Source organism: Equus asinus, chromosome 18, assembly GCF_041296235.1.
Source record: "Equus asinus isolate D_3611 breed Donkey chromosome 18, EquAss-T2T_v2, whole genome shotgun sequence".
Classification (NCBI taxonomy): Eukaryota; Metazoa; Chordata; class Mammalia; order Perissodactyla; family Equidae; genus Equus; species Equus asinus.
Window position 1 is genome coordinate 30,584,845 of NC_091807.1, and position 18,121 is coordinate 30,602,965.

General features: G+C 41.4%; 1 protein-coding gene across 10 annotated transcripts in view; it reads right to left on the minus strand.

Moving 5' to 3' along the window:
• Positions 1–691: 691 nt before the first annotated feature.
• TMEM50B (transmembrane protein 50B) overlaps positions 692–18,121 on the minus strand; it is a 58,789-nt gene continuing 41,359 nt past the window's right edge. For 5 of the 10 annotated variants that reach the window (XM_044751072.2, XM_070488803.1, XM_070488804.1 and 2 more), the window contains exons 5-7: positions 17,271–17,363; positions 14,057–14,114; positions 9,451–10,965 (exon numbers count right to left, since the gene is read on the minus strand). In XM_044751072.2, the coding sequence (XP_044607007.1) occupies positions 10,920–10,965; positions 14,057–14,114; positions 17,271–17,363 (197 nt within the window). In that variant the 3' untranslated portion in view covers positions 9,451–10,919. Of the gene's footprint in view, positions 755–1,148; positions 1,249–5,414; positions 5,593–9,450; positions 10,966–14,056; positions 14,115–17,270; positions 17,364–18,121 lie in introns of those variants that run through there. The other 5 variants (XR_011495389.1, XR_011495388.1, XM_070488798.1 and 2 more) reach the window with 3 other exon arrangements.

Genomic DNA, 18,121 nt, shown 5'->3' on the forward strand with positions numbered 1-18,121 from the left:
GCAGGTTTTGACAGGCTCTTTTGTTTAAAAGGTATGGATTAAAACCCTATTTATGACTCTTTGCATTAAGGAAATGGATGTGTAGCTTCACCCACCCCACCCCACCCCCGCCCACACACACACACACACAATGTGACACAGTTGCTGTAGGGTCTGCTTTAGAAAGAAGCCCCTACTGGCAGCCTAACCTTGAAAATGAGAAGGGGAGACACTGACAGTAGGTCTAAGAAGCTTCTAGTGCTGGTTGATGGACCCACCTTCTCTCTCTCATTGGAGCTCTGTGCTGCTGGTGAGGGATTGGCTCTTGGGCATTTTATTTTTTTGCTGGGGAAGACTCACCCTGAGCTAACATCCGTGCCCCTCTTCCTCTACTTTCTATGTGGGACGCCTACCACAGCATGGCTTGCCAAGCAGTGCCATGTCTGCACCCGGGATCCAAACCAGCGAACCCCAGGCCGCCAAAGTGGAATGTGCACACTTAACTGCTGCGCCACTGGGCCGGCCTCTTGGGCTGACTTTCTAGCCAAGCATTGTCCCCTGCCATGCAGGGTGGCAGAGAAAAAAGGACAGCCACCCGCAGCCCTGAGCCCAGACAAGTCCTCCTGTGAGACGTCTACTTTATCTCTTAGGTGCAAGTTGAGTTGGGACAGGTTTGGAGGAAGGGTTCGTAGGTGGAAATTGTGAAGACCTACCTCAGATCATTTAGGGAATTGAAGATGGAAGAGGCGCCTCCGCTGGGCCATGGGATGCGGCTCTGTGAGGAGAGGAGGACGTATGTACAGCAGAAAGAGGACAGGTTAAGGGTTTGAGCCCAGCAGGAAGGGGGACAGGTCAATTCTGTTAGAAAATAAGCTCATCTGTGCTGCCCTGCCGAAAAGGGGGTTACAGCCTGTCAGGGGCAAGTAGGCTGCCCGTGGGGACCAGATTCTGTTAAGGCTGATCTGGGTTCATGGTGGAATTGGGCTGGTGTCCTGGGGCAGGGGGGTCACTGAGGTTCAGGCCTAGAAAGGCCGTTCTTAGTTGAAGGCAGTGGCTTAAGTTAGTGACAGACTCAGAACTCAAGCCTGGGCCCAGCACTGTTTCCAGGTGCCTCTCCAGGGCCAGGCTCTCCCAGGTGACTGCCTTGCAGGGGACAGGCAGACACTAACCCCATACTGAGTTCACCAACAGTCCCAACGTGCTGTCCTTCTGCAGGGTCGTCTTCACCATCCTAACTCAGTAAACATCCCAAGTAGGTGTGGGGCTGGCCTATCAAACAAAAAGGACAGGAATTTTTTGAATGAGATACTCCTTGTTTTTTTCCTTTTCAGTGAGGAAGACTGTGGCTGAGCTAACATGTGTGCCAATCCTCCTAAATTTTGTATGTGGGATGCCTCCACAGCATGGCTGGATGAGCGGTGTGTAAGTCCACACCTGGGATCTGAACCTGCGAACCCTGGGCCATGGAAGCAGAGCACACTAACTTAACCACTATGCCACCAGGCTCGCCCCAAGACACTCCTTTTTTTATAGTGTTTTACAAAAAGAAACACCCAGTTCTACTCTGTAAAATAAATGCCTATTCAATGGGATTAATACTTATACTAATTTAGGACTTAATTTCTGGTCAAGCTAAGTACATAATCATGAAATGCTTGAGTTGGAAGCAATCTTATAAGTCAGTTATAACAGGGCAACTACAACCACACACCAAATGCAGCCTGCTCCCTGTTTTTATATGGCCTGTGAGCTAAGAATAGTTTTTACATCTTTAAATGGTTGAAAAAGAATCAAAAGAAGAACAGTTCATCACACATGAAAAGCATATGAAATTTAAATTTGTGTCCATAAATAAAGTTTTATTGGAACCCAGTGATGCTCATTCATTTCGGTATTGTCAATGCTGCTTTTGCACTCCAAGGCAGAACTGCGTAGTTGTGGCAAAGATTTTATGCCTAGAGTCTAAAATATTTACTGCCTGGTCCTTTATAGAAGAGAGTTTGCTGACCCCTGATTTATACAATGAAGTGCTCATTGGATGGGAGAAAACACACCTGCTCCTGTTACTTAGGTTTTTACAGTTCCAGACGGTTCCTGCAAGACCCCATTTGACACTGAGATGATGTAATTCAGGGGTCATATATTACATGGGAGGAGGGTCTTTAATTCTTGCTTGTATCCTGTAGAGCACGTCATGGACTATGGACTAGGGAAGCCTGGTTCAGAGGTTAGGAGTATGCAGATAAAGGGATGAAAGTGGGCCCTAGACCTTGAATAGGTCACCCAGAGATGATGGATTAGTCAGATCAAGGCCACTGCTGGCCTATAAGGGCCCTTTGTGTGAATTAGATAATGGCATCCATCTTTCAAGATGCTTTGCTTTCAAGTGCCACAAATTTTCTCTTTAAACGTACACATCTCCTATGACTGCACTAGGACTAGCGCCCCCTGGGGGTTCTGCAGTGCTCAGCTGGGCAGATTGAAAAGTGAACAGCAGTGCCCTGAGAGGAAGCTCTGGGTGGTGATACTGGATGGTGCTGAGGCCAACAGGGTGAGGAGCTGAGGGCATGGGAGTGGTGAGGGGAGGTCCCAGTGCAAGAGCTGGAGGCAGGGTATGGGCAGAGAAAGGAGACATTCTCTGTATCTGTAGGACACCAGCTGATGTACCACAACTAGAGAAATCACTGCTTCGGCCACACCCAGGAATTGCCCAAGTGGGGGACAGCTCAATTCCTAGCTGGTGCCTGGAGCATCCACTTTTGTGACTTTTATTTCATTTACAATTACTTACCCCTGTCCACAGTGTTTAAGTAAGTCTGCAGAATCACTAGAATGCTCCTTTCGGCTACTGAAAAATGACATCTCTCTTTGAGGTGCCCCAGGACCCTCCAAAATAAATTGGCCGTATACCAAACGGCCGGTATTTCAGATGAGAACATGCGAAACCGTTCTTCCTGTTTGGTGAGAGTGAGAATCCACCCAGGCATTTCACCTAATGTAGTCTTCCCTGCTCTTCGGTGCTGCTCACCAGCCCCCTTAGGAAGCAAGAACTCCCTGATGGGAATATAGTCAGAGATCTCCTCCTCCTTGCTTCCAGTGTGTGGTGAAGGGAGACGCTGCCTGCACTGGGAGGGTGTGGAAACTGGTCAGAGGGGACACTAGGGACCTGGGCTCTTGGAGCAGCCTGTTGCTCAGGGGAGGGCTGGTCAGCGTAACTCACCAGCACTTTAGGGAGCCTGAGGATGCTGCCGAAAATTTCACCCCTGTGTAGAAATACAGGCAGGAGCGGCTCCTCTGAGCCCCTGTTAAAAAAAGGAGAGGGAGGCAGACCCCCAGGGTTTCTTTACACACCTACCCCTAGTTAAAATGTAAAATTACTTTCAAAAGATATTAACTATTTTTCCTTGTAATTAAATATGGTATAAATAACTATAAAGAATATGAATTGGACTTGTTTCATATTTGTATTCAGATGACTAGAACTATTTGACGTATTCTCTGCGGGTAGAAGTCTACTTTTTGTTGTTGAAAGCATAAGAGAGAGTTAAAGAGCCGATGAGCCCAAGAAGGACCCTGAGGTCCTTGTGAAGAGGCTGATAAAGGGCTTGGCATAAAATTCAATTAATCAATTACATCAATATGTTTCATGACTACAGTAGTCCCCCCTTATCCTGGGGAGATATGTTCTAAGACCCCCAGTGGATGCCTGAAACCACAGATAGTACCAAACACAATATACACCATTTTTTCCTATACATACATACCTATGATAAAGTTCAATTTATAAATTAGGCACAGTAAGAGATTAACAATAATAATAAAATAGAACAATTATAATAATACTCTGTAATAAAAGTTACTGTAGATCTTAGCTACCTCAGCATATGATTTCTTTTTCTTTCCTTATTAAGTTAAGAATTTTCACCTTTTCACTTAAGGAAAGCACTTTAAGGCTTCTCTGGCAGATCCGCGTTGCTGGCATCACTGCTCTTGCGCGTTGGAGCCATTATCAAGTAAAGTAGGGCTACTTGTACACAAGCACTGTGACACCACAGTCGATCTGATAACTGAGATGGCTACTGAGTGACTAAGAGAAAGTCACATGTACAGTGTGAATACACAGGACAAAGGGATGATTCACATCTGGGGTGGGATGGAGCGGGACAGCTCGAGATTTCATCACACTACTCAGAAGAGCACACGATTTAAAACTTAAGAATTGTTTACTTCTGGAATTTTCCATTGATGCTTTTGGACCATGGTTGACCACAGGGAATTGAAACGGTGGGAAGGGAAACCAAGGAAAGGGGGACTACTGTATTTCCTTCCTGAAACGTTACTGTGAACCTCAGTACAACTGTGCACACCTCCAGTGTCCCCCAAACACTTCCCAAGTGGCCAGCCCCATGTCACTACTAAAAGATGTACAGAGTACCAGTAGTCAGGGCCATGCATACATTTGTGTGCCATTTACACACACAAGACACAAATATACACAGCGACTGCTAGTAATCCTGATTTATAAGCCACTGAAGTTCCAAAAACACATTTGGTTCCTTTGAGACTTAGAATTTCCTTACAAAAACTGTCAAAATGAATGGTGAGATTTCCATGGTAACCTGTAAAATCAGATTAAAACTTACGATACACCAAAATGCCACTAGTAAACTTTAGGTGGTAATGTGAATTTCTTCTTTCTAGTCTATATTTTCCAGCCATTTTCTATGAGAACATTCTCTTTTATAACAAAATATCAAAAATTTCATGTAAGATGAAAGCACAATGCTTGGGCCCAAGAGCAGCTGGGATGAAAGGGCCTGAAAACATGCAGATTTCGGGATGAGGGTAAATCCTCCGCCCTCTCCTCTGCATTGGGGTTTTCCTTCCAGCAGAGGAGCAGCACTTCCACAGGTAAGGTAAAGACTATAATTTGTTGTGTAACAAATTCTATGTCCCTCCTGTCATGTCACGGGGCCACTTCAGTTCAACTCCATATAATGCTGTTGGTAAAAACTAGAATGACTTTGTCCAATTTGTTAAATTAACCAGTCTCTTTCCCCACAAAGTGCTTTAGTAATTACAAAGGAGAGCAACAGCTCCTTTACAGTGGAGAAACCGGGCGGACACCACCCTGAGCGGGTGAGCAAAGTTAAAACCGCCAACCCTGTGAGGGCTAACTGCTTGCTGATATGGTGGACTGAAAACAGAACAAACATCGCTTCTGTGGTATTCCTGCCAAAAAGGCAGAACCTGAACTTAATCGTGAGGTAGCATCAGACAAGCCCGAATGGAGGGGCATTCTTCAAAAATATACCTAGTCATGAGAGAAGACAGAGGCTGAAGAATTGTTCCAGAGTTAAGAACCACTAAAGGGACGTGACAGCTAAATGCAATGTGTGATCACAGACTGGATTCTGGAACAGAAAAGAGCATACCTTTCTTTCCTATAAAGCACGTTAGGAGGGCAACTGCAAAATTTGAGTGAAGTGCTGAGTCCTGGATCAGGGTTAATTTCCTGCTTTGGGTGTCATATGGCAGTGGTGATTTGGGGAAATACACACAGAAGTATTTAAGGGTAAAGAGGCATTGCGTCTGCAGCATGTGGTCAAACACCTGAGGAAAAAAATAGACTAAAGTAAATGCGGTAAAATGTTAACATTTGGGGAATGTGAAGGTTATACAGGAATTCTCTGAACTATTTTTATAACTTTCCTGTAAGTCTGAAGTTATTTCAAAATAAAAAGTTAATCAGTCTCTAAATTCACAACTTTGATAGTGGCAGGTAGATACACTTTACATCCTGACTCACCTTCTGGCCCCTGTAACAGAACAGTTGGAAATAAGCCCTGTTTACGCCGTTTTCTGAGAGTTCTGGTTTTCAGTCAAGACCTCTGGGATGGGGAGAAATCAAGTTGCTCCCAAACCATGGTCTGGTGCTCTCTGCACCAGCAAAACCCACAAGGGTCTGGAAGGCCTGCCCTGCCACACTTACTCGTAGAAATTTAAAATATCCCATTTTCTACAACTAAAAGAATTGAAGAGACATATATTATCACCTGAAAGCCCTATGTAAAATGACTTAAGCTGATTAAAACTGCCACAAAGATATAAGCACTGGCAGGCTTGAAACAAAACAAAAACCAAATTTGGCTCCAGTCTCTCTTATTTTTAAGGTGGCACGCCACCTTGTGACAAAAGGCTAAAAAAGCCATCGAATGAGGAAGAAAACATCCCATCCGGGAAAGATCAGAAGGGCCCGCATTTATTGCTCACTCACTGTTTCCAGGCACTGTACTAAGGTATTTCCATATGTTAATTCTCAAACAACACTTACAGACAGGCAAACAGCCTCGGGGCACAGAGCTAACAAGTGGCAGTGCCAGGATTAGGGAAAAGTAAAGCCACCTACACAAAAATGCATAGTCCCCCAAGAATCCCAACTCCAAAACCAGAAATCCCTACTAACAATGCAACTGGAAATACTCTTCCTCCTATCTCATCCTCACCATTTTTATTCTCCACGTCAAGCTGGCCATTGGCTTTTCCCAAGGCCAGCAGCATTCACAACTCTCCTTGTATTAATTTCCTGCTTTCCAGTCTTCTCAAGCCACCATAACAGCAGTTTCCCCAAATTTTATTTCTCAGTGTTCTAGGAGATCAATTTCCAAATCTTGGCTATGGAAAATATCATGCAATTGACACTGCCCTCTTAAAACCATCCAAGGCACAATTTACAAAATGCTCTAAGGAAACACTTTACAGAAAAAAAGTGTTTTAATCTAGTTCAGCCCAGGGTTTCGCAAGCTTCTCTGGCCACGGCGCACTTTTTCCTACAGGAATACCAGTGTTCTGCAGCAGCCTGGGAAATGCTGGAGAGAAGAAAAGGGCTTTACACTCAAGGAGAAAGGGCCTGTGCCCTGATCCCTTCGGTCAGCAAATTACTTAACCGCTCCAGATAAAAGTTCCTACCTCCAAACTGTGAGAATGAAATGAGACAATACAGGGACAAAGAAAGGTCTGAATAAATGTTAGCTATCAGTGTTGAACAGAAAAATGACATTATGAAACAGGGCCCTAAAACGGTAAGTCTTAGCTGGCAGTAGAGTACTGAATGAGGAAAGAAATGATGGAAGGAAAATAAGGTCAGTAGTAGCTCTTTAGCTACAGTCGATCTTCATTATTTGAAAGTTTACCTACTTGCTAAAATATTTATCTGAGGGCCAGCCCCGTGGCTAAGGGGTTAAGTTCGAGCTCTGCTTCAGTGGTCCAGGGTTTCCCTGGTTTGGATCCTGGGTGTGGACCCAGCACTGCTCATCAAGCCATGCTAAGACGGCATCCCACATAGCACAACCAGAGGGACCTACGACTAGAATGTACAACTATGTACTGGGGGGGCTTTGGGGAGAAGAAGAAGGAAAAAAAAAGAAGATTGGCAACAGATGTTAGCTCAGGTGCCAATCTTTAAAAAAAAAAAAAAACTTTGCAGGAAAAAAAAATAATATTTATCTCTAACTCCCAAATCAACACTCAGGGTACTTTCCAGTTGTTTGCGGAAATGTGTGGAGTGGCTAAGAATTTGAGTCACCTGACCGGCACCATCCCATCAGAGCTGGGACAAAGCGACATTTCACCTTCTTGATTCAGTTTTCATACTGAAAAAAGTGTCCTTTACATGGTCTATTTAGTGCCATGTTTTTCACATTTTTGAGTTTTGCCAGTGATTTCGCTGTGTAAAATGGCCCCAATTGCAGAGCTGAAGTGCTGTCCAGTGTTCCTAAGCGCTGGAAGGCTGTGACGGGCCTGACGGAGAACAGGCGTTACACAGAAGCTCTCTTCAGGCACCAGCTACAGTGCTGTTTTACAACCATATTATACATGATGTTTTTAAACAGAAACACCGAAGCAAGGTTATGTATTGATGGTTGAGGAAAATGTGGCCTAACCCTGTCTTTCCCACAGGAGAAACTGATTCAGTTTTTGCTAATTCAGTGTTGGAGAGACTTTATAGAAACTACCTATTGCGAACCACGAGAACTGATTACACTTAGAAAGTGGGCAAGGGAAAAGAGGTGGAGAAAACATTTCGGGCTTGGTCATAATGAAATTGAGGGGAAGGGAGGATAAGAAAAGTAAACACTGTCTTCACATATCAAAGAACCAAGCTGGAAATATAAATTAGCTTGTTTTTAATAAAATGGAAATATGATACCGAATATTTTTAGGAAGATGGGGGTGGTTGTAAAAGCAAAAACTGTGTTACAATTTCCTCAAGGTAAAGAACTACTCTAAGATTAAATAAGCATATCCTGATTTTCCTCAGTAATTCTTCAGAAAAGCACTGAACCCATCCATCACTTCAGGCTATTCTTTTGTTTTCAATCAAAGAAATAAGAAAAACAATCGACAAAGTAACTCAACTTCTCTATCAAGCAGCTTCTGCTTCAATCTTTCCTGTCTGAACAGATGATACAGTGAAGAGACTGCTCTGAAACACCAGCACAGGCTGTTAACAACAAAACGTGACTAATTGTTCAGAGCAGAATAAAATTAGCACCCCATGTTTCTCCCTTAGGATTTAACAGGTTGTAACTTGAAATTAAAATGTCTAAAAAGCAGCCCTATTCTTTGATAAATTTTAAACAGAATCAAACTCAGAGTGCGCTGACAGGAGAGTATAGGCAAAACTGGCATAACCCTAAGACAGGCAGAGATTACTTGACATGAAGCAACGAAATCTAATACGGAGCAATGAAAAAAATGCTCCCGAGCTGACATTATGATTGAAAATCCTCCCATGATGGAAAAATGTAGGGAAGCTGAGTTCAACGAATCACAGTCACGCTCGTGGGGTTCTTGCTCAAGCAGCCAGCGCTACGTGGTTTGATAGCATCAATTCTTGCAGTCTTCAATTTTGCTACTTCGTTATGTTGCTACATGTCAAAAATGTATATGGTGGAAAAATTTAGCCTCTGTATTTCTTCTTCAGTGGTAACAACACAAGGAACACAATGAGGATCTTAGAAAGAGTAGAATTAATAAAACAAAATGCTCTGGTAATATTGGTCTAACAAACAACATCAAAAGACTCGGATTCAACAGCCATTGAACCTGTGTAACAGGGAGATCCTTATATTAAGGGAATTACACGTATTTTTAAATTATTATGAAGGACTCTATCTTTTCTAACTGACATTATCTCTAAGAGTAGATACTGACATTGTCTCCTTTTTCTACAATAAGGAAGCAGAGAGAAATTAAGTGGATTTGCTAACAATTAAAAATCAAATTCATGGCAGAGTCAAGAATAGAAAAAAGTCACTATTTTCGGTCGGTCTCCCGGGATGCCTTTCAGTAGCCTTCATACTAGCATTTTACAAATCTGAGTATAATATATTTCTCCTTCTTTTATAAAGATAAACTGCTTCTTTGACCAGGTTCCCTTGAATAATTAAAAAATGAACAGCAAACCAATTTTTATGGCTCATTTTCTCCAACAGATTTAATAATATTAGAATGGTTGAGAAGTAACATTTACTGCAACAGGTTATAAGAGAGTGGAAACAAGTAATCAGTCTTACAATTTGTTGGAGGCGAGACAAAGTTTACTGACATTTTGAGGGAAACGACAAAGACACAGAAAGAAGTAATTACACAAGATGGTGTCTAGACAAAGGCACAGCATTCCACAACTGCTTCATACTCTGTGCGCGGCAAATTCTCTCAGAGAGGAGAGAAGTTAAGCAAAATAAGGCTCCAGTTAGAAGCTGCATATAATACCACTGATAGTATTCTGTCTTAGAACAAGAGGCTTCATCAAATCGCTCTGGAGGAAAAAGTACAACACGAGCCTGCATAACAAAGGAAAGCAAAGTAGCAATAAAGACCCACATCTCCCTCTGACGTTTCTCCTAGGAACACACAGTGCAAATACAGTGTTTCAAACTCAGCAAAAAAGCTTCTGACTGGAGTACGAACTTTCAGGTTAAAGGCATATTTTGCAGGAAGAGTTCACCCAAAGCTTGAGAGCTAGAGCGAAAAGAGACTTGCAGTCAGTAACTAAGTGGCTGGAATGCCTAATTTTTCACTAGGTCATAACAACTCCCTGTGGGAAGAAGTGCTTCATCTTGAAACTAATTATTCCACTTTTTTGTTATATGTTTCATGCTTTTAAACTGCAGTTGTCTCAAACTTGCTTGACATGGAATTTTGTAATGTCAGACAACAGTAAGCTGTCAAAAGAGAACCCTGGTAGATAGGTCATTTCAGCTGCTTTACAAGAAGCATGTTGCTGAGCAGCCTTACACTCTTTTTACATTAACCATACAAAACTGAGTTTATCTGATCATGTATTATCCCCTCTCAAATAAAGTCATATTAGAGGAACTGTTTTTAAAAGAGGCTTTCAAACTAGTCCTTCAGCCATGTAAAAAATCTTCATATAAAAGTCCACTTCTTTATAATACATAAGAACAAACATTTTTCCTTTAAAAAAAATCTCATTTTTAAGCCAAAATAAATTACAACTTGCTGAAATACCCTTTTTAATGGCTCAGTGCTTATTTCAGATACATGGAGCTGTATTTTTTGCACGTTTTCAGAAATCAGAGATACTGAGACAAAACAGTTAACCCTAAAATGACATGATGATGCAACCCTGGCTCAGGGAACAGGCCCAGCTTTAAGTCTTCAGGAATGAAAAACGGATAGTCGTCACCCCGTCTATATAATCTTATAATATGTACATATCAACAATCGAGTCAATGAAAAAAAGGACAGAAATTTCATAAAACTATTTCAAAACTCAGAGCATAAAAGTGTAAAGAAATGAAACACTTAAAGTACAATCTATTCCATTTGGCAATGTGTAAATTATACTGAGAGATAAAAACTTATCTACAAATAGAATATAACAAAAGGAAAATGTGATTTAAGAAGTGATCTCAGGTCCATAGCTCTTCAGTTCTTCCAAATTTGTAGATCAGAGTGCTAGAAAGATATTAAAATAAATCATAAGGAAAAAACACATGGAACAAGAAACAAAGAATTCATTTTCTAAATACCCTTTGGCAGGTAATTCACTGATCCCTTTGTATCAATTTCTAAAATTAAAGAGTAGGGTGGTGCTGGTCTGAATTTGCTTGTTTTATAAAGCACTTTGTTGACCTGATGGCTGAGCATAATTAAATATCCTTTCTTAAAGCCTGGAAGGTTACTAGATAGGAAACTTGTAAGAAAAGGGGCATTTCTCATAGTAGCAGGCACTAGGGCCACTTTATAACTCTAGGATCCTACATATCTGAGCTACAATAACAGAAGCACCCTACAACAGATCACGCTGCAATTCTTCACCCATTTAACAAATAATTACTGTACACTGAGTACTGGCCAGGCAACAGGCACCTGGGTAAGTGCTAGAAATGTGATCGTGAGTCAAAACAAGACAACTGTGCTCACTCTCTAACGAGGGAGACAAATTCCAGCTGCAAAAAAATGCTATAAAGGCAAGGCACGTGGTACCAAGAGAGTAAAATATAAAGATCTGACCTAGTTAGAGAGGTCAAGAAGGTCTTCTTGAGGAAGTGATGACTGAACTGAGATCTAAAAGAAGAGTGGGAATTATCTCAGCAAAGTATGGGGGAAAGAGAGAGAAGCAGAGAAAGAACACCCTGGGACCATGAGTTGAGTTGTGGCATGTTGGATGTGTTAGATTTCAAATGTCAGCTACCTAAGAGGTGATAAAGAGGAATCTGGATACACAGTTTAGACTTGGAGACAGACATCAGGGACTCATTGGCAGACGGGCAGTAAGCGAAGTCCTGAGCATAAAGGAGCTCACCTAGAGAGAGAAAGAACGAGTAGAGAAGAGGCCTAGAACACAGCCTTCAGAAACTGAAAGTTCATGGCCAGGGTTGGAGGATCAGCTGGCACAAGGAACAGAGGAAGAGCGGCCAAAGAAGCAGGAGCTGCATTTGGGTGCTCAGAACAGGCCCAGCACACAGGAAGCACACAGCTGGCTAGACAACTTGCCAGCCCCGGGGCAGAGTACAGTGCTGATGCAGTAGTCACTGCCCACATGAGCACAGGCCTTTATACATACAAGGTTTCTCTTCATCCACCTGTCATTTATGCAAACTCATCTACCACTGCAAAGGGCTGAATTTGAATTTAGATTTGCTCTCTAAACAGTGCCTAAGATCTCTTCATGAAAAGTTACTGTATCCTCAGAAGGTTGAGGCCTAGAAGTACAATAACAACATAGCACTAGCTGTCAAACATCTTTCAAAACCATGAGTGTCCAGGCCACAGTGCAACAAGAGGGAACCCAGGTGGAGCACAGCAGCCTCCCCAAGTTGAGAAAATGGAGCCAAGAGTTCAAGGAGTCCAAAGTGGCTAGAATTTGCAAGGCAGAGTAGAGAGAGCTAAAGAGAGAGGGAGCTCAGGAGATCTGCAGGGGGTTCCCCTTGAGTCTTCCGCCAAGTACTGATCGTCTGAGGAAACTACTAAAGAAAAGGGAAAGAACCACTGGAAAGAACAATTTCCAGAGCTCCCACAGGCCTGGGAAGACTGCACAATCTCTCAAGCAGAGTGGAAAACCTCAGAATACAAGGAGCACCAGGAAGAATACTCAGAAGAGTATTGTCTCAGTAAGGGGATAAATCAGTCATAGACTAAAGCTGCTCTGGTCCTGCCAACAAAACTTAAAAGCAAGATTTGAGAGGATCAAACTGTTCCAAGGGACCTAACTGCATCCAGAACAAAGCTCAAAAACGTTAAGGAATATCAGAAATCCAGCCCCCAACCAGCTGCATGCAAAGAAGCAAAGAGGGGGAAAGACACCCAAAATGAAGAGAAAATAGAAACAATCACTAGGAATAGACTCAGAATTAACACACTTAGACAGGGACACTGAAATAGTTATAAACACACTTCACATGTTCAAGAAGGTAGAGGAAAGCAGGAGCATGTTAAGGAGAGACATGGAAAATATAAAAAAAGACCCTAATCAAGCTAACAGAGATGCACAGTATGATGTTTGAGATGGACGGGAGTAACAGTAAACTAGGCACTGCAGCAGATCAGAAGGCGTACAGATACAACAGAAACTATCCCTGCCGAAACAGAGCGCGAACAAACATGAAGAAAAAGCCAGGCGTTAGTGAGCTGCAGGCCGACTTTAACAGCCCAATATACATGTGAGGGGAATCCCAGGAGGGCAGGGTGGACAGAAAAAATATTGAAGAAATAATGGCTGAAAAGATTCCAAATGTGATGAAAACTATAAAGCCACAGATCCTAGAAACTCATCAACTCCAAGGAGAAGTAAGAAGAAAACTACACCATAGTATATCATAAGCAAACTGCTTAAAGCCAGTGTTCTTCAAGACTTAGATCTGCATGATTTTGTAGGGTTGGGGGGATATAATTTTATAAATCGATGCCTAAATTACCTATCTTTACATTAAAAGACATTCATTCTGAAAATCACAGGATACAGGTTTCATTTTGAGGGCTTTTTAGAAGACTGCCCCTAAAAAATACTTTTAATATTGTTTTATTTTTATGCTTAATCTTAAAAACTTAATCAAAAACTCCAATTCCCCAACCAAGTTTTGTATATGACATTCATACAATGTATTAATTCTTATTTATTTTCTCTTTTTTTAATAAAAGTACCTGATACAATTTTTTAACAAAACACAGGCTATGGAAGCAGCAGTGTGGGTCCAAATCCCAGCTCTGCATTTCCTAGCTGGGTGTCCTTAAATAAGCTCCAGCCTATTTCCTCATCTATGAAAATGGGACCACCACCTGGCTTATGTACTTAAGATAATTAAATGAGAATTCAAAAGGTAACATACTTAAAGCATCCAGCTGAGGTCTTGGCACATAGAGGGCTCCTAATTAAATGGCTTATGTATGCACTTATGCAACAGACAAATTTTCACCTTTTAAAAGAAGTTCTATAAATGGTAACTAATCCAAAGGATTTACACGTTCCACTGCATATGCTGTTCTTATAATAAAGATGACATTTCTGTAAATGTTACAGGTGTGGTTAAGAAATTAGGCAACTTACCTAAAAAATATAAGTGCATTTTGAAAAAACACAGCTAGTCCTGGATAAACATCAGTGTCTGCACATAAAAAGTAAAACAGATTAGAAGATTACAAAAAGCAAACAGCAGTACTAGCGCCATTCATAATGACATGCTCTGTATATTACAAAATACTGCTATTATTCATTAACTCTAAGAAATCTGTAATGAAACAAATAAGAAAACGCCAATCTCATTCTCCCAAAACAAAGCATTGCTCCCACTCTGGATCAACAACAGTGAACTTATCAGGTTTCCTTTCTGTCTAAAGTAATCGCTATAGTTCTAGTTGCATCAAAACTGCTGAGGAAGCAGCAGCTCAGCTCTTCACTTCCTACGGCCAATACAGAAATACAAAACGTTAGGAAGATACAATTAAATTCTTGATGATTTAATAGTCTGTTCATTCATTTCCTTTCATGGATTCAGGAGTTTTACTGTAAAAACACAACAGATATAAAAAGGATCATTGAGCCAGCCCTGCCAGTCTAGTGGATAAGTTTGGTGCACTCTGCTTTGGCAGCCCAGGTTCGGTTCCCAGGCACAGACCTACACTACTCGTCCGTGGCTGTGCTGTGGTGGCAGCTTACATCCAAAATAAAGGAAGACTGGCAACAGACGTTAGCTCAGGGCAAATCTTCCTCAGCAAAAAATAAATAAATAAATAAGTTTAAAAAAAAGGTCATTATAATTCAATGTTCTTTCACTGAATTGCTCCTGAAGGAAATGGTCACTATCTTCATAGGAAAAGAAAAAATTGGAAACGACTTAAATTTTCGTGGTTATTTAACTTTTATAAAACTGTAAATGTTGATTTAAGATACTGGATAAGATGAAGAAATGTTCAATTTTTAGCTTTTGATATCATAGAACATCATAGAAAATAATATAGCAGCATGGTTAAGAGCTCCAAGTTGAGCCAGACACTTGGATTTGAATCCTGACTCTACCACTGACTAAATGTATGAGCATGAGCAAATTACTTAACCTCATTATGCCTCAGTTTCCTCATCAGTAAAATGGGCATTATAACAGCACCCACCCCACAGAGTGTGAGCAATGTGTGACTGTGTATAGTGCTTACAACAGTACCCGGCCCATAAACTGCTACATAAATGTTAGCTGCTATTACGATTATTAACAGCTCAAGAAAATCTGTACAGTAAAACATTTGAAATATGTGCTAAAAATGCTGTCTGAAGTAAAAGCATATTCAGTTTACAAACAAAAAAAATGCTGTAGAAATGTGGAGATCCATAATTGAGAAATATCTCAATATGTACTAGTTCTTTAAAGATTAAGATACAAATGAGTGTACAACCTTTCCAAACTTAATACTTCCCTACACGCCTTTCGGGAATAATTTATTCCTCTTTTCATAATAGAAACTGGAAAGTTTCATGTGTTGCTTCAAGTAACTATGCAGACTTTCCAACCCAGCCCACGCTTCTCAGAGTCAGGGATCAAATGAGCTTCAAACGCACTTCACTATAGGATTCCATCTATATGAAATGGGCAAATCTAGAGACAGCAGTAGATTAGCAGTTGCCTAGGGCCTGTGGAGAAGGGTAATGGGGAGTGACTGCTAATGGGTAAGGGGTTTCTTTCTGGGGTGGTAAAAATGTTCTAAAACTGTATTGTGGTGATGGTAGCACAACTCTGTGAATATACTAAAAACACTGAACTGTACATACACTTAAAATGCACGAATTACATGATATGCAAATTATATCTCAATAAAGTGTTTTATAAAAAAGCACTTTCCTTCAAATGAGTTTCATACTATAACTGTGTGCTCCATTAGTATTTTTAATTAGCTAAAATAACACATTTTGGATATATTTGGTGAGCAGTAACTACAGGAATTAAGGGATCCTATCAAGAGTATTAAAAAGTCAGCTGTGGGTCAGACAAGGAGATGCGACAGTTTAGCAGAGAGACAGAGATTCCAGAGATAGAGAGGCCGGAAGATAACTAAGCTGTGTTATCTGAAACTGACTCTGTCTTTGGAGTGAAGGGAGAGAGCCAGTGAAAAGGTTCCTCTGATGCTTCCAGAGGTACGTGCTGGGCCTGGGTCGCACTTTTCAACCCCTCCCTGAATGAAAGCTGTGGCGCCTGAACAGCCAGAAAACTCAGGATGGCGCACTATGAGCGCACTGCACTGCAGCAAGTTTCCACATGAAGGTTACACACACATCTTCAGTCTTGCCCTTAAAAAACTCCTCTTGGGGTCAGCCCCGCGGTGCAGCGGTTTGTTTGCACATTCCGCTTCGGCAGCCCAGGGTTCGCCGGTTTGGATCCTGGGGGCAGACATGGCACTGCTTGGCAAGCCATGCTGTGGCAGGCGTCCCACATAGAAAGTAGAGGAAGATGGGCATGGATGTTAGCTCAGGGCCAGTCTTCCTCAGCAAAAAGAGGAGGATTGGCAGCAGATGTTAGCTCAGGGCTAATCTTCCTCAAAAAGAAAACTCCTCCTGTACCTATAACTGAAAAATGACAGGTTGGGGTTAGAGAGAAGGCGGTATCACTGGAAAGAAAGATCCTGGGGTCCACAACCCCTTATCTGATATCCTTGGGGTAAAGTATGTTCTGGAATTCAGAATTTTTCAGATTTAAGAATGGTAACATGGGGCATAAATGTTACAAAGCACCCCCAGCTGAGTTTGGACCAGCAAATACAACGATATTCCTGCAAGAAAAGACCTGAATACTTATTACATGGAATAAAGACCATAATGAGCCTCATATCAATTTAGGTCAGGCTTTGCTGCCAAACTAGTTATGAAAAACTTCACTTTCAGCACTTTGTGGATTTTAGAATTGTGTATAAGTGACTGCAAACCTGGACAGGTTTCTCGCTCTTACCACTACAACCCTCAGTAAACAGCCTCGCATGTGGAGCCTAGCTGTCCAGGGGAAGGAAGGAGATCAGAAACTCTAGAGATGGCTGAGAGTTACGGTCTTGCCAGCGGCTTGGATTTCCTAACCAGGCTGTCCCACTGCACTCAACGGCAGGTAGTGATACTGCCCCACTGAGAAGTTTTATTAAACAGCTCACGTACCTTCACACAGTCAGACCTTCAAGTTAACTGAATAATTAAACTAAATTTTACTCCAGATGGAGTTGAGACTAAGTCAAATATAGAAGACATATCTGAATCTCTCCTATGAAATAAAGGAGGAATAAATACTTACTTTGGGTAACATATGCACCAAAAAGAATCCACATGGAAGCAATAAGTGACCCAAACATCAACATGAAACCAATGAAGAGCCAAACTCGAGCACCTGTATGAACAAGAGGATTTATGATTTTGCTCATTTCCACAGCTCTACATCTTAGGAATACATAACACGAGAAACACTGTTAACCTAATATATGTTATGCATATTGAAGACAGTAACATATTTATATACACCTGCTCTAACAATTAACTGAATGAGGATTTTTAAAAAAACCCCAAAAACCTAAAAGGGGTTAAGCCATACCCAGAAAGGGAAAAAGAGAAAGTTACATTTCCACTGGCTAGAGACACTAATAGCTGAGTAAACTAAACCAGGCAAGCTTCATAAGTAATTTTTTTATGAAACTAATTAAATCCTAACTGAAAAACTACCCTGTTATATATATTTTCAAAGTAATTGCTCTATTAAAAGTAGCAAGTGTATTTCAGATAACCATCACCACACAGGAAGGAGAGACTACAAATGAATAAGGACCAATGTGTCCCCTTTTCATCAATGTTAAAATCATGCCGTTATTTAATATGGTGCAAACAGGAGCCATTCTTCAAAAGTATATTCAGTCTCTTTCTATGGCTGAGGCAGTCAAACTGCACCACACACCCCTGAAAAGTTCAAGGTCAGAAGCATCTCTTCACCTCTCTACTGTATGAACTTCTAGAATCTATACAACAGAATCTCACTAAAGCAATTGTCTGGACATTTGAGTAGATTCGACACATTTGTAGGAAAGCAGGTTAACCTCTGTGCCAGACCCTGATCACAGGTATACTGACAGCCCATCACCCTGTGGACGGGAAATA